Consider the following 17713-nt stretch of genomic DNA (forward strand, 5'->3'; position numbering starts at 1 on the left):
CTCTGAACTTTAGTTCTTTCAGCAGATTTTATTTTGGGTTCAGGTCAGGTGATCTTCATTTCATCCTCATCATCCTGATAGATAGCAGCAGATTTTCATCAACACTGTTTCAGTACAAGTTTCCATTCATCCTTCCTTCAATTGTATGAAGTGTGCCAGTGATGTATGCTGAAAAACAGCCCCACACCATGATGATCTCACCTCCAAACTTCACTGTTGGTATGGCGCTTTTGGGTTGATATGCAGTGCCCTTTGACCTCATAACATTGTTTGTATTATGGTATCAAAAGAGTTCAATTTTGGTCTCATCTGATCAGACTATATTCTCTGAGTATTTCACAGGCTTGTCTAAATGTTGTTCAGCAGACTTTAAATTCAACATGCCTTTTCTTCTGCAATTGAGTCTTGCGTGGTGAGCGTTCATACAGGCAATGGTGGTTGAGCAGGGAGGATCTGATCATTGCCGGTTTGTAGTAAAATGATGTTCTTTCCACTTCCACACTATGGCCCCACCAGTGCTCACTGGAGCCGTCAGTAGTTTAGAAAATTTCTGTGACCAATGCTATCACAATGATTTTAAACAATAAGGTTGTGAAAGCCCCATGAGAGCTTATTGCCTTCACACTTCATGAGATGTTTCTGGTGTGACACCTTTTTATAGGCCAGTTGAGATTAATTTGCACTTAATGGCAGGATTGTTTCCTAATTTCTGACAACTTTCAGCTGGTGGCATGATTTTCCATGCCTTTTTTGCAGCTCCAATATTTTAAGTGTTCAATACGTTTTCCCTGTTTCATTTCCCATTATTACACATAACTTGATTTATGGGCATCTATGGTTTGATTTCTTTGCATGTGTGGATTGGATGGTTTGTTACTGACATCTGGTGAGAATTTCATGTAAATAGCACCTTTAGAAATATATTATACTTAGAAATTTGGTTTTGTTTTCCATACTTATTTTACCTGCTTTAATTGCTCGACTTCAGATAGGACTGTTGTTTGTTATCATTAATCTGACTGCATTCTGATGTGTTCTGTGTTACAGTGGTACAGAGTCAGAATGATTATGCAGTGACTTACACTTCTACTCAGATCTGTGCTGTAAAAGGATCAACAGTGGACATAGGCTGCTCCTTCAAACACCCTTCAAGAGTAATTGTGTTAAAAAAAGTTTGGTTCACTAAAGGGAATAATTATAACCCGTATGATCTGAAAACAGACCCAGCATATGCAGGTCGACTTTCATACAGCTCTCATTGGAAGAGCTGCACTCTGACAATCAGAGACCTGAGAGAGAGCGACTCAGCTGTGTACAAGTTCAGGTTTGAAACAGACTGGGAAGATTTTACTGTTTTACCTGGAGTCACTCTGAATGTCACAGGTAACTTTTTTTTTTACACATCAGTCAGAAATTGTTATGAACATGACTGTGTGTGTTTGGATATGGATAATAGATGTCTATGTTTCTGCTTTGATTTTATTTCTTCACATAATCAGCCATTCAGGTACACGTGGACACATCATCATATTCTGACTCAGCAACACTGACTTGTCAGAGCAGTTGTCGACTACATGATCGTCCCTCCTACATCTGGTACAAAAATGGACAGAAAATTTCTACTCAGTCAGACCAGAAATGGTATCCAGACAATCTGAATCCTTCAGATAGCTACTCCTGTGCTGTAAGAGGTCATGAAGATTTCCCATCTCCTTCAGTGTGTGAGTTTAGTAACATAAAACAATCTTGTAGAGTCACTACATACAATTGAATAAAAACAGTCAAACTCACTATCACTGCTTACTTTAATCTGACCTCAAAATCATTTTATGTTTCAGGTGTCCAAGGTGATTCATGCAACAGAGTGAATTACAGTAGCAGAAGAATCTGTGCAGTCAAAGGCTCATCAGTGGACATTTCTTCTACTTACAACAGTTATGAAAGTCCAATCCAATCAAAGTCCTGGTTCCGTTCTGGTCGTGGATCTGAGGACCTCACAGAAGACTCCCAGTATGCAGGTCGTGTTGAGGTGATTGAAACAGAGAGAGGACGCTCCACTCTGAGAATCAGAGACCTGACAGAGAGTGATTCAGCCGAGTATCACTTCAAATTCAAAACACAAAGATTTGAATGGAGGAGTAGTTTACCTGGAACAACTCTGACTGTCACAGGTACTGATCAACACACACTGATGGATATTTAATCAGCTTAATATTCTATCTGTATGTTCTACTGTGCTTTTAAACTACAGTTTAAACTTTTAAAAGCGTTTCACGTATAAACATTAAGAGAAATATTACTTTGTTAAAAATGTATTTTAGAACTTATGAATTTGACTGTCTCCTTCAGTGTGAGAGTGACTGACATCTTATTTATTGTTTCTTATCCACTGGTCAAGATGTTCAGGTCAGAGGGTTCAATGGACGACAGTTGGATTGTGTCACCAGATGTGATCCTTATGTTTCATCTTATGTCTGGTACAAAAATGGACAACAAGTGATTGGAGCCAGCTCTTCTTCTTATGACGTGCCACGTGACACTTCAAACAGCTACCCATATCAAAGGTCATATGACTATAAAAACAGCTACTCATGTGCTTTAAAAGGATTTGAAGACTTTCACTCTCCGTTAGTTTGTAAGTTTTCTTTGAGATATTACCTGAATTAAAACTTTTAATCAATCAAAAGGTTAAAATAATTAATGTCAGGGGTTTGTCAATAAATATGTTTTTTAAAAAAATTATATTTTTTTTATTCATTCTAATTTTCTCAGGTTCATATGGTCGATGGTGCAACAGAGTGAATTATAGTAACAGAAGAATCTGTGCAGTCAAAGGATCATCGGTGGACATTTCTTGTACTTACAACAGTTATGAAAGTCCAATCCAATCAAAATCCTGGCTCCGTTCTGGTCGTGGATCTGAGGACCTCACAGAAGACTCCCAGTATGCAGGTCGTGTTGAGGTGACTGAAACAGAGAGAGGACGCTCCACTCTGAGAATCAGAGACCTGACAGAGAGTGATTCAGCCGAGTATCACTTCAAATTCAAAACACAAGACTTTGAATGGAAGAGTAGTTTACCTGGAACAACTCTGACTTTCACAGGTACTGATCAACACACACTGATTATTTCATTCAGCTCAGTTTTTCTGTTGTGTTGATGGTTGTATTTATTGTTTTTAGTATTTAATGTCTTGTGTCTGCTGTGTTGTCATATTCAGCTCTGCAGGTGAAGGTGAGCAGAATAATATCAGTCCATGAGTCTCAGACTGAGGCAGAGCTGAAGTGTGAAAGCAGCTGCAGTCCAGCCGGTCGTCTTTCTTTCGTCTGGTTCAAAAACAAGCAGCTTATGGTTGAACGAAGTTCTTATCAAGATCTGTTCAATCCTGGAGACATCATCTCCTGTGCTTTCAAAGGACATGAAGATTATCGCTCAGATCCTGTGTGTAAGTTTACTTTACTGTGATAAACATGGTGAATAATTTTTATAATTTTGGCTTTTTTGTTAACCAAAATATTAGATATTAAGTACAATTCACAATACTATTCAACCATCTAATTTCTGCAAGTGTTTTGCTGTACAGTTTAAAGGCGAGCAGAGTCAGGTTCAGGAATCAGAGGCAGGTACTCAAAGTCCAAAATAACAGTCTTTGTGCTGAAGACTTGTTTGATCCTGATAAGAGAACATGAAAGATCGTTTCCTATCATTTCCTACCTGTGGACTGGCATGTGGTGATGAAAGCAAATAAGACAACAGTACCTTGAACAATATATGTGTATGGTTTAAGAGGTATATTGTTGGGTTGGCGCTTCAGCAAACCCGCTAGTTCAGAGACTCATTACTCATGACGAAAGCAAGACAATGATGGAACCGGGTTTTACTTGCTAGCAACGGAAGGCTGGACGGAACCCAAGATCTTGGAGCTGAACGCTCCTCACCTTTTTCCTAGCCAACTTCAAATATACAGCCTTTCTTGTGTACATGACTTCCTGCCACACAATATATGCTTACAGCTGTTTAACCACATTCCCTAGTTATCTAAAGGTCATCTCCCCACACTTAACTTTAATGGTTCACCATATGCAAGCATAGGCAAGCCCCTATATGGCCGGGGATGGACATCCCTCACAAGATAAGGAACCCAGAATCTCACATGGAATGTGCCTGCAGTTAGACAGCTACAGCTAATTACCTTCCCCAGATGTGTAGGGGAGGACCAGACGAATATCTAACCATGCAGTTTAAGGCACGGTTTACAAATTTAAGTACAACAATGACAACATTTAACAATTTACTCTGACAAATATCTACTTAAGGAAATCACGCCACCCAATCACGCCCACTGAGCATTGAAGTCTCTCAGTAGGAAAATAGAGTCCCCAGGAGGAGCACCCTCCAGCACCCCACCCAGGGACTCCTAGAAGGCTGGGTGCTCTGAAATGCTACTTGGCGCATAAGCGCAGATGACAGTCAGGAAAGGTTCCCAGACCCAAAGGCACACAATGCACCCAACCCCAACAGTGCTTCCTGTGGGTGTGGGCCTGCAGGAGGATGGGCCCATGTCCCTTTTTTGGGCTGTGCCCAGCCAGGCCCATGGACTAAGGCACGGCCACGAGACGCTTGCCCTCGGTCCTGGCTCCAGGGTGGGGCCCATGGTAACCATGTCCTGGGCAGGGTGTACTGTTCCCTTGGTGTTCTACTCACAGGGGTCTGAATACAAAATGTATTCAAATTAATTTCTAAAGCCAACTCATGAAAATTAATAATCTAATGTTAATATTCTCTGTTTTAGACATTCCAGAGGTTCCCTCTGTGACAGTGAGTCCCTCTGGTGAGATAGTGGAGGGCAGTTTAGTGACTCTGGCCTGCACTGGTGATGCTAATCCAATGGCTAAATACACCTGGTACAAGGAACAAAAACAGATCAGCCAAGAAAAGCAAATCAACTTCAGGTCCATCCAGTCTTCTGATTCTGGAGAGTATTACTGTACCGCTGAGAAAGAGCTGGGCAAATGGCCAATGATTGAATACATCTCCATCAAAGTAAATTGTGAGTCAAGTATATATATATATATATATATATATATATATATATATATATATATATATATATATATATATATATATATATATATATATATATAATCTCAGATTCAGAAAAGAGGCATCATGACATTGAAACTCTAGGATTTGAAAATCTGTTGTATCATGAATGGATATTTAAAGTTTAAGAAAATTATTTTATAAAATTTCTTCACATTTGTTAGCTAGAGCACCAAATTTGAATTTCAGTTTACTGCATGTATTTGGCATAAATTTTTCCACATTTCTTACAGATCCTCCAAAGCTTCCCTTTGTGTCAGTGAGTCCCTCTGCTGAGATAGTGGAGGGCAGTTCAGTGACTCTGACCTGTAGCAGTGATGCTATCCCAGCAGCTAATTACACCTGGTACAAAGACAAAAAACTGATGAGTAGAAAACAGCAGTTAACCTTCAGCTCCATCCAGTCTTCTGACTCTGGAGAGTATTGCTGTACTGCTGAGAATGAGCTGGGCAAAAACTCATCTGAAGTCATCTCTATCAATGTGAAATGTGAGGGAAGACAGACTTTTCTTATATTGACATTAAAATGCTATGATTGTATAATCGACTCTATCAAGTGTGGATAATCAAAATTATAGAAAGATTTTGTGCCACTTGTAGACAATTTTTAGGTTGAGCACCAAAGATGAATACATATTTGCTGCATTTTTATTATTATAATTTCTTCCACAGCATCACATTGTCTTACGGTTACAGAACAGTTTATCTAGTTTATTCTGGCATTCTTGAACTACCAGTCTCAGTTAGGTAAGATAAATAAAATACCTCTTCACTGCGTTAGGGTTAGCCGTCATCATGTCCTCAAGCTTTGCAGTTGGCTCAAGTGTTTTCTGCCAAAGACGTTTTTAACAGTAATGCTCTTCATGGTCATCATCATGAACAATATACTCACCTCATACTCACTTTTTTTTGTGAGACCCTATATTATTATATCACACCCAAAAGACCACTGAGAGAGACATTCATACAGGAAGTGCAGAATTATTAGGCAAATGAGTATTTTGTCCACATCATCCTCTTCATGCATGTTGTCTTACTCCAAGCTGTATAGGCTTGAAAGCCTACTACCAATTAAGCATATTAGGTGATGTGCATCTCTGTAATGAGAAGGGATGTGGTCTAATGACATCAACACCCTATATCAGGTGTGCATAATTATTAGGCAACGTCCTTTCCTTTGGCAAAATGGGTCAAAAGAAGGACTTGACAGGCTCAGAAAAGTCAAAAATAGTGAGATATCTTGCAGAGGGATGCAGCAGTCTCAAAATTGCAAAGCTTCTGAAGCGTGATCATCGAACAATCAAGCGTTTCATTCAAAATAGTCAACAGGGTCGCGAGAAGCGTGTGGAAAAACCAAGGCGCAAAATAACTGCCCATGAACTGAGAAAAGTCAAGCGTGCAGCTGCCAAGATGCCACTTGCCACCAGTTTGGCCATATTTCAGAGCTGCAACATCACTGGAGTGCCCAAAAGCACAAGGTGTGCAATACTCAGAGACATGGCCAAGGTAAGAAAGGCTGAAAGACGACCACCACTGAACAAGACACACAAGCTGAAACGTCAAGACTGGGCCAAGAAATATCTCAAGACCGGTTTTTCTAAGGTTTTATGGATTGATGAAATGAGAGTGAGTCTTGATGGGCCAGATGGATGGGCCCGTGGCTGGATTGGTAAAGGGCAGAGAGCTCCAGTCCGACTCAGACGCCAGCAAGGTGGAGGTGGAGTACTGGTTTGGGCTGGTATCATCAAAGATGAGCTTGTGGGGCCTTTTCGGGTTGAGGATGGAGTCAAGCTCAACTCCCAGTCCTACTGCCAGTTTCTGGAAGACACCTTTTTCAAGCAGTGGTACAGGAAGAAGTCTGCATCCTTCAAGAAAAACATGATTTTCATGCAGGACAATGCTCCATCACACGCATCCAAGTACTCCACAGCGTGGCTGGCAAGAAAGGGTATAAAAGAAGAGAAACTAATGACATGGCCTCCTTGTTCACCTGATCTGAACCCCATTGAGAACCTGTGGTCCATCATCAAATGTGAGATTTACAAGGAGGGAAAACAGTACACCTCTCTGAACAGTGTCTGGGAGGCTGTGGTTGCTGCTGCATGCAATGTTGATGGTGAACAGATCAAAACACTGACAGAATCCATGGATGGCAGGCTTTTGAGTGTCCTTGCAAAGAAAGGTGGCTATATTGGTCGCTGATTTGTTTTTGTTTTGTTTTTGAATGTCAGAAATGTATATTTGTGAATGTGGAGATGTTATATTGGTTTCACTGGTAAAAATAAATAATTGTAATGGGTATATATTTGTTTTTTGTTAAGTTGCCTAATAATTATGCACAGTAATAGTCACCTGCACACACAGATATCCCCCTAAAATAGCTAAAACTAAAAACAAACTAAAAACTACTTCCAAAAACATTCAGCTTTGATATTAATGAGTTTTTTGGGTTCATTGAGAACATGGTTGTTGTTCAATAATAAAATTATTCCTCAAAAATACAACTTGCCTAATAATTCTGCACTCCCTGTACATTATTATTTTTCCACGAAACACCCAAATAATGATAATGACCAACAATGAGATCAAAAGAGCATTTCACAAGTAAGTTAAAGTGTGGCATGAAATGTTTTAACTGTTCTCCAATCTGATGTTTGAAAATCTATTTCCTCTGGCTGTCATAGCCATAGTCAGTGCTGCCAGTGTTGGATATCCAACTCTGTTTTTCTTAATTAGAAATATGATTATGTCTTTAACTGTAGTGTTTTTTGTCATTTGTCATCTGTGTCTTTTTTGACATTTTGTAAATACAAACTGAAAGAGAGTAAATGAAATCCTCTAAAGTACAGTGTGACATGGGCAAACTTTCAGGTTCAATGGTAATCAGTGTGTAGCAGTTACAAAAGACACTGTCATTGTCCTAAATATGTCAGAGAGAATTTAATTGATACTTGCAGCTGTGGAGCTTTTTAGATGAAATTAAGTGGGCTCCCTTTAGTCCCATTAGCTAATGCTAACCACAAGTCTTACTGTTCTGTTTTCTCTGTATTTAGTGTTGAGTCGGTTGAGGTCGAGTTCACTAAAGGTCATGGTCTGCACATTTTAACACACAAACAGTTGTTCTCCTGGCATTAGGAACAATCAACATAATAGCACAATGGATTTGTAAAATGTCCTAATGTTGGTTTTAGTATTGTTACAGTTTAGAGTTAGAATTAGATTCAGAATGAGTCGTTAATTTGAAGAGTTTGGTCGATCAGTTTGATCTTTTGTGTCCATCTCCTAATCTCTTAGTGCAGTAACAAGTTTTCAGTTTGGTCAATTTGGTTTCAATTTGGTTTCCTAGACTCATGGGAAAAAACAGCTGCAGTTGCATCCATGGCTGTTCTATTTCTGGCTATCGTAATCTCTGGAATCATATTCATTAGGTGAGCAGTTCAGTTTTAATGTTTTAATCAATGTTTTTTATTGATTTCATATAATTAATTAAAATGTTCATTCATCCTTCTGTACAGAAGAAAAAGATGCTTCAAAACAAATTCATCCAGAGAGAGGCCAGACAACAAACCAGAGGTAAGGAAGAAGAGGTCAGGTAGCAGGTATACATATATGAACCTGAAAAAGACAATTTTAATGTATATGTCGCATACTGCTGTCATACACCGCACAGTGGGAAGTTTTAAATTTGGCTGCTATAGTACAGAAGTTTGATGACTTTGTATAGTTTACATGCTTCAAACTTCATGTCCCACCCAGGTTTATGAGATCCACACTGCACAGTGCGGCTTGTAATGATTGATTTAAAATACTGCACAGTGTGTGGGTACCTTTAGTTAAGACAGTGATTAATTGTAATCAATTTTCATGTGTTGAGAAAATGACACTTTTTTGTTTAATGCTGTTGTTGGTGGAATTGCTCTTCCTTTGCTCGGGATATAAACCTCTCCAGGAATACAGATACAATGTTTGGGAGGCTGTGGCTCAGATGGCAGGGGAGGGCGGGAGGTCCAACCATGACTTTTCATCTTTTATGGTTATCTTGCATTTCAGGAAAATTCATATTATTACATGTTTGACCCTGCACCAAGGGGACGTCCAAAGCGTGACGGCCCTTCAGCTCCAGCACAGAGTAGAGCAGCAGAGGAGCACCAGGATGATCTTTGCTATTCCAGTGTAACTTTCATAAAGAAGCCAGAAGAGCACGACTACTACAACATTCTTCCCATTAAGACCAAAAGACGAAAAGAAAAGGATGAAGAAGTAACAGATGTGGACTACACTGTGGTCAGATTAAACAGCACCCAAAGGTGAGGACACTTAGTTTCTGTGGGAATGTTTCCATAATTTCTTTGTTTTGATTTTGTAAATGCATTATTTATTTAGTTTTGGTGTAACTTTGGTCTAACTTAAGAAAAGAAAACACTTAATGTTACTGATATTGTGAGTTTTATTGACATCATGTTTACCTTTACAGATTAAGAGATCAACAGGCTGCAGAGTATTCATCAGCACTGTACAGCACAGTCAGGAAAAAGTAGAGTATGAACATGAATGTGTGTCCTCAGTGTACATATTAAATGCTTTTAGGAAGATACTGCTGCTTATGGCTGTGTTTGCATTTTGATAAAGAATGATGCAATAGATATAACAAATGTGTCCTTGGACAGTGGACTATTATAAATGTTAGAGCCAGTGCCGGTCCTAGCCTGTTTGGCGCCCTGGGCGAACACTCCCTCTGCCCCCCCCCCCCCCCCCCCCCCCCCACACACACACACACACAAAACATATTAAGGATTGTACATTAACATTGTATACAACTGTTGTATACAACTGTTGTACTGTTGTATACACACACGAAGAGAGAGAGAGAGTATGCATAGTATGCAAACGGCTACCAAACAGCCATCATAATTCGTCATACAATGAGAACAGGGCAAATCAACAATTGACAATGACTAATTAATATTAAAATCTGTAACATAATGTATTGTTTGGAGTTTAGTCTGTTACTGTTACTATTTTTACCATTTCTTCTTGGAGCAACTGTAACCCACATAATTTCCTTAGGGTTAATAAAGTATTCTGATTCTGATTGTTTCAGGATGACCTGCCATTATCCATTCACACATCTGCTTACCTGTATCTTTTGCTCGTTTCTCCTCTTCTTTTCTCTTTTTTCTAAACTGAGAACCTGATGGATTTGAAGTTTTCTTGTCCATCTTCCATTGGTTTTAATTTTGGACTCCAGCATGAGCACCCATCCCTCAACCCGAGGATCACCACAACATAATCTAACAGATCTACACCTTAGTTCACAGATTCACTTTGTCTAGGGTGCATTTCTGAGATTTCACACAACCCAGGATTCAAATCACGAATAAATAATGGGCTTGGATTTACAACATTATAAATGAAATGCGCTCTATTTGGAAGCAGCAGGTCTCCCTCCCCTTTCGACGGGTTGTGTGTGATTATTGATCCCTTTACCCCTAGTCCTAAAGTGTGTATTTATTTTCTTACTCTTCTTATATATATTGTTTGTTTACTTGCACTGCTGTAACTGGAGCCTCCTCGTCTCGTCTCTCTATGTACTGGACTGTAGCGGAGATGACAATAAAGTTTACTTTGACTTCAGCAGCAAGCAGGCGCACCGAGGGCTCTCGCGCTCATTTTTTGTGTACAGAATTTCAAAAAAAAAACATCGGTGCAAATTATAAGTCTGTATCATGATGTCTGGTGTTTTCGTGTTTGTTGGTTTGTTTTTATTTTGTTTTATTGCGAGTTGGTTATTAGATGCTGCTTCATCCGGTCAGAGAATCCCCCGTCACCCCGTCCCCTCCTCTCTGCGCCACAAGCAGCAGGCGCACCTCGCAAACGGAGGGCGCCCTTACTCCCAGCAAATGATAGAAAACCGATCGGTGCCTATGCCATTCCCAATATGCGCTGGCTGACGTCGGGGCAGCATGAGTACGAGCATTTCTTTTTTTTTGCCGATGCCCGTGATGCCGCCCCCCACCATGATGCCGCCCTGGGCAACCACCCATGTCGCCCGTATCTAAAACAGCTACTGGTTAGAGCTATGCATATGTGTATCACATGTAACAATCATTACTAGTTTATTAGAAGTTAATCTAGCTTGTACTGGAATATAAACTTAATACAAGAAGAAGCACTCTGAAAGCACAAACCACTCTCTGGGCAGTTTTATTTTTAAGGGAAGATTATTACATTTTGCATATGTATTTTGTATTCTTTATTATTTTTAAACTTGCTTTAAGAAGTTTGTAATGCAGGAAAAAAATGCAATGTGCAATGTGCAAGCATTTTAATATACTTGACATAATTTGAGTATAATATTTTTGGGGGTTTTTTTTTAATTCGTGTGGATATTGTAAATGTGTAAACATTCACTTCATTGTTTAATACAATTTGTTAAAATCTTTGGTAATAAGCATGTGAATAAAGATTTGATTCGGTTTATTTTGTACATTCAAAATGTTTTGATGCATACTCAGTCATCCAGATAAGTAAATCCCAAAAAGTTGATTCAGTTCATCCAGACGTGGTGTTTTCAGTGGGAGAAACATTTCATCACTGAGCCAAGTGACTTCTTCAGTCTCAAAATGCTACGTCCAGATGAACTGAATCAACTTTTGGGGATTCAAAATGTTATGTATTTAAACTGTTATAAGATGTTAATCTAATGTACACAACAAAGGCATACTGAAATGAATCTGAAATCATATTGCCATTTTAAAAAGCTCTATAAAGCATTATTATTAATTTCACCTGTAGACTAATCTATTGGCCTTAAAGATGAAGTCAGAAGTCAAATGTGACATGAAATTTTAAATTTTTATGCAGTAATTTCTTTCTTCTCATTTTAAAGGGGATTTACAGGCCTTTGTCTGTTCATGCACATTAAGCGTGTACAGAGGAAGTCAGGCAGCCAGATGTCTATCTCTCTAAAATTTTCCAACCACAGAAGAAATCATCTTCAGATCACATCTCCATCTCCATCCATTTTTACTTCTGAGAATTGCATTTCCTGCTCTGTCTGTGTGTGAGTGTGAATAACAGCTTATTATTTCTTTCTATTGATCAAGTTGTTCAGAGGCGACTGTTAAAACGGAGTGTACGACTGTTCAAATTCAAATTTTATTTGTCACGTACACAGTCATACACAGTACGATATGTAGTGAAATGCTTGGACAACTGCTCGTGACCTAAAGAAAACAAAAAAGGAAAAGGCTGTGAATAAGATAGGAAATAAATATGAAAAATTAAAAAGGGTAAATTTAACTAGGAAGGAATAAAATATAAATTAAGGTTAAAAATGAAATAACTGTACAACACAAATTAGAATGAAGGGTAAATTTAACTGGGAAAGAATAAGATAAAATATATAAATTAAAGTTGAAAATAAAATAACTGTACAACAAAATACACAATATAGAACTATATAAGAATGTATGAAGAAATATAAATAAATATATACACAATAACAGCAGCTGTACAAGTATTAACCGGAAATGAAGAATATAATGTCCAGTGTTGTGCAATCCACATTATGTCTTGTGCAGTGCAAATATGCTTAAAGTGATTTAAGTAATGAAGTGAAACAATGTCCAGAAAGTCCAGTGTGTGTGTAAGAACTGTATGTGTGGGTCAGTACTGTGTGGTGGTGTGATTGAGAGACCGTATCGCCTGCGGGAAGAAGCTCCTCCTCAGTCTCTCTGTGTTGGTCTTCAGGGAGCGGAATCGCTTTCCTGACCTCAGCAGAGAGAACAGTCTGTTGTTGGGATGGCTGAGGTCCTTCACGATCTTCCTGGCCTTGGTCCAGCACCGCCTGCTGTAGACTGAGTGCAGGTCAGGGAGCTCGGAGCGGATGGTGCGCTCAGCTGATCGCACAACCCTCTGTAGAGCTCGTCTGTCCTGCATGGTGCTGTTCCCGAACCAGGTTAAGATGTTTCCCGTCAGGATGCTCTCTATGGTGCAGGAGTAAAAGTTCCTGAGCACCTTGGAGGGCAGTTGGAAGTCTCTCAAGCGTCTGAGGTGGTAGAGACGCTGACGGGCCTTTATCACCACGGTGTTGATGTGACAAGACCATGACAGGTCCTGCGTGATGTGAACTCCGAGGTATTTGAAGCTGTCCACTCTCTCCACTGTGTCGCCAGGTTTAATCCCTATGCTTCACATGTTGTCTGGTACAAAAATGGGCGCTAAGTATATAAAGAATGAAATTTTTCACTGTCCAGGGTGATTTATGGAACAGAGTGAATTACAGTAACAGAAGTATCTGTGCATTCATCAGTGTTCATTTCTTGAACTTACAGTGCCCCAAGTGCCCTTTTCTTGAGGCAGATTTTTATTTGTTTTTAAATTTTTATTATAATTCTTTTTAATGTGTGTGTGTGTGTGTGTGTGGAGTCCTGTCTGTGCCCCTCAACAATAATATTTAACTATTAATTACATTTTTGCTAAATAAAAGGATCTAGCTTGCATCAGTCACATGACTACCATTAACCAATGATCGCTCTTGATGGCAGAGCGTGCTGGTTACGAGCCGGGAACGAGCTCGCAAAGAGCATGCACGTTTTTTGCCGTCTGAGTGGTGCAGAGCTATAGGAGAAACACAAGTTAATTGAGAGATGCAGACTGATGCAAAAACAGTAAGTAGGTGTACAGCGTACATTGTAGTGTATAGCACACAGCAGTATTAGGTTATTATGTACACATTGGTCAACTGTCTTGTGACAACCAGAGATGGGCAGTAACGCTTTACTTGTAACGCGTTACAATGTTGTAGCCCATCAGGTAAAAACATAGGCTACATTTGCTTTACATTGTCCCCACCTGATGACAGTGGTATAGTATGATATGATTCCATATTAGATTCTTGATGAATGTGTGTTGTTGTTCTTCAGCCTGGTTCTATGTGTCCCTTTTTAACTTTGAGTACCCGCCCCTTTAAAGATCTCTGCACAGCCCTGGGGCAGAATAATATCAGTCCATGAGTCTCAGACTGAGGCAGAGCTGAAGTGTGAAAGCAGCTGCAGTCCAGCTGGTTTTCTTTTGTGTGGTTCAACAAAAAACAAATTTTGTTCCAGTCATGAAAGGTTCCTGTTTCGTCATAAATGTTATAGGATCAACCTTCCAACTGACCAAATTACATTATCTGAGCCAAAAAGTTAGTTAATGCTTTTAAAATTATGACTATCACACCAAATTTGTAACCTAAATTTGGCTAACAGCAAACTTAACTTGATAATTAGAGTGGGTGGGTGTGGTGAATGGGTGGAGAGGTTTTGGAGACAGTGTCGGAGGAGTCGGGCGGCCACAGCTGCCAGTCATCAGCTAATTGTGATTCCTCTATTTTGTCTCAGGCTATGTCCACACGTACCCGGGTATTTTTCTATGCGTTTGTACCTTTCGTCCACACGTAAACTGTGTTTTCGGTCACTGAAAACGGAGATTTTAAAAACTCCGGCCAGGGTGGATATTTTTGAAAACTCAGTTTTTGCATTTACGTGTGGACGAGAAAAACGGAGAAAACGCAGAAAATGCAGCATCAAAGGTGTGCGCCTTTTTTGACGTCACACTGTGCGCCACGTTATTGTTCCGGTGAAATTAATTTCTACAATACTGTTACTGTTAATTCTACTCTCTGCAGTGTTTAAATGCTTACATATACACACACAGTTACTGTCCCTCCACACATACAACTCGGTTCTGCTTCTATGCCCCATCTTTGTTTACTATTTCCCACCGAGGCTTCTAGACTTCTGATTGGCCAACATTTCTACACGGTTAGGAATATATCGCCACCTGTTGCTTTGGCATGTTCCTAGCAGCGTTTTCTTTCATTTCTGCGTTTACGTGTGGACGGGATTATTTTTTAAAACGAAAACGGAAAATCTCCGTTTTCAAAAATACCCGTGTACGTGTGGACGTAGCCTCAGTAGGTCGCTGGGACCAGGGGTGAGTGATGACTGCGGTGTGCAGTGTGTTAAAATTTCTGCAAGAATAAAGTCTGTGTGTTCTATCATCGAGAGACCCAGTGTCTGTATGTTGGGTCCCACAGTAACAATGAGTGATACAATAATTTATTTATTATTTTGTACAAATTAATAAAGAAAACATCAGACATCACAGCGACATGATTGGTCAGTTGCAATGTTAATCCTGGACCAACATTATTATGATGATGCCGATTCAGTCTTTGTTTAGATCACTGTGCAGATCAGCTAATTAAAGACTCCCAAAAGCATCAGGACAGAACTTCACCATCAGACCCAAAAACAGTGGGACTCATTACTGTGAAGCCAAGAACACAAGAGGACGTCAGAACTCCAAAAACATGTAACCAGTGCAAAGAAAACAAAATATTCTTATACTTTGTAATTCCTACACTTTCAGTGCATCATTAAATTGACTCGATACTGATTTCTCTGCTTGTGTTGAATCTGTGGATCAGGTAGTCCAATAAATGAATTCTTTTTAATTAAACAACCAGTTTCTTGTTGTTGGATTAAATCCACAAGGAAAAGACTTGTAGGTTTTTGAAAGTGGACAAATTAATCTATAATATATAATAATAAATATCGTTAAAGTAACAGGTCCTACGGATACAACTTATGCTATAATATGTTCACAATAAATTAGTTTTTAATTCACTAGAAAAGAAAAATAAGCAATCTTAAAACTTAATGTTAAGGAAAAGAGCTTCCAATGACCTTATTTGCATCTCATAGACAGAAAAAGTCATTTAATTTTGAAAACAAATATTTTGGTGTGTAACTCTTCTTAAAGAACTCGACATGTTGTTTTAAACTCAATAGTTTCCACACTGCTTGGTGGTAAAACATGAACATGTGTTGATTCCCGCTTTATCTGCTGTTTAGACAAATGAGCTGTCATGAACAATTCAATGAGGAAACTTAGCATTAAGTGTGAAGAAACCCTGTTAAATATCCTGATCCAAACTGCTGGTGTTTTCTATGTAATGCTTTTTAGCTTTTCTACTATGTGAATCTGTATTAATAGCAATAATATCATCTTCTCTCTTTTTCTGTCTACACCAGAAGTAAAGGAAGAGTAGAGAAATCATCTGCACTGTACTCCACAGTCAACAAAACCTGATTAATATAATAAAACATTCTAAGCTCACATTATTACTTGATCAGCCATATTGTTATACTGTTAAGCTGTGAATGTGGAAAGAGTTAACAGTGTATGCTCGTTTGGATACAAATCAACCAACTCCTCTTGTTTAGGAGGCTAAAGAAACTAGGACCAACACCACTACCTGCAGGTGTGGAGTGAAAACCTCCAGAAAGACTTCTTGTGTTGTTGCAGATAAGACATCACTGCAGTGAGTAGTTAAGCCTGCCCAGTGGATGACTGCTATCACACTCAACCCCATCATGTAGATTTGCAGGAGTAAAACACTCCCTGCTGACCCTGCTGACCTGTCCATTATCTTCTGATTATTTATTTGTATTTGTATTTTTGCATCGACTTGGAGCTGAACTTACTGTTTTGGTAGCATTTTTATAGTCTGTGTGTATTTTTTGTGATAAATAGAAAACAGAAAAGATCAAATACAATACTGTAAAAATAAAGCATGTCAGATACTTTTTAATATTTAATTTTTAGTGATAAAAATGAATACAATGCTATTTTTATTTAACTTTCATGATGGATTGAACAAATATGGCAGGCTTCACCACAAAAACGATCACTAAACTGTCCTATCAAAACAGAAAAAATACTGGAGTGTCCAGGTAGTGCTCTAATTATAGCTCAGAAAATAATTTAGTTAAATGTGTGCCAATTCTTGATTGACCTGGTCACTCGAATCCCAAATCATCAAAATATTAGAATATTTTCTTCCCCGCCATCCCTGATTTCCTTAAAAATATTATGTTTGTAATCTGTAATTTGGGACAGATGTATTAAAACACATCTGTGTATTGGCTAATTAAAAATATAACCAAAATTCAGGCAACCCTTTAAAGTCCTATATTTGAACAAATTAAAAAATCCCAGGACATTGTAAAAACAAAACTAGTGGCAATTTCTGAATAGATACATAGGTGTATTTCACAATAGTAAAGCACATAATATTTTTAACATTAGGAATTAGAAAAAAAACAACAACTGGAATGTCCAGATGACACTCAAATTATCACTAAGAAAATAAGTTTGTTAAATATGTAATTTGTGCATAACTTTTATTTATAAGACTTACACAACATTTTGAGATGGTGTTCCATGTACGCCCTGCCTACTAGCATCTTGCACCCTGCTGTTGGGTTGTCTCAGGGGGATCTTTTCACAACCTGCACCTGGGGTTCTTGCCTGGTGTGGTAGACCCCAGCCTCTATGGATCTTGTGTTTAGTGCCTCTGTGCTATCTTTTAGTCCGGCTTTGTAAAGCCATTGGCAGGATTTTCAATCTGCTGGGTGGTACGTGCTGTTCAGGGGCCTGTGCTTCTTTGATGGTTCATCTTCTTGCTCCTCTTCTTTCTCTGGTTTCTGCTGTCTCGGGTATTCACTAAGCATGTGATCAGCTGTTGCCATCTTCCTGATGCACTAAAGGATCTTTG

General features: G+C 38.9%; 1 protein-coding gene across 1 annotated transcript in view; it reads left to right on the forward strand.

Moving 5' to 3' along the window:
* LOC308395039 (uncharacterized protein) overlaps positions 1–17713 on the forward strand; it is a gene marked incomplete at both ends in the record, with an annotated part of 40452 nt that overhangs the window by 15234 nt on the left and 7505 nt on the right. The window contains 13 exons of the mRNA XM_080879691.1: positions 1048–1383; positions 1500–1721; positions 1839–2171; positions 2399–2635; positions 2773–3105; positions 3222–3446; positions 4794–5051; positions 5338–5592; positions 5841–5850; positions 8221–8249; positions 8450–8531; positions 8619–8676; positions 9154–9410. Of these exons, the coding sequence (XP_080735817.1) occupies positions 1048–1383; positions 1500–1721; positions 1839–2171; positions 2399–2635; positions 2773–3105; positions 3222–3446; positions 4794–5051; positions 5338–5592; positions 5841–5850; positions 8221–8249; positions 8450–8531; positions 8619–8676; positions 9154–9410 (2635 nt within the window). The remainder of the gene's footprint in view (positions 1–1047; positions 1384–1499; positions 1722–1838; positions 2172–2398; positions 2636–2772; positions 3106–3221; positions 3447–4793; positions 5052–5337; positions 5593–5840; positions 5851–8220; positions 8250–8449; positions 8532–8618; positions 8677–9153; positions 9411–17713) is intronic.

This window comes from Rhamphochromis sp. 'chilingali' (assembly GCF_963969265.1).
Source record: "Rhamphochromis sp. 'chilingali' genome assembly, chromosome: 4".
In the NCBI taxonomy this organism is placed as follows: domain Eukaryota; kingdom Metazoa; phylum Chordata; class Actinopteri; order Cichliformes; family Cichlidae; genus Rhamphochromis; species Rhamphochromis sp. 'chilingali'.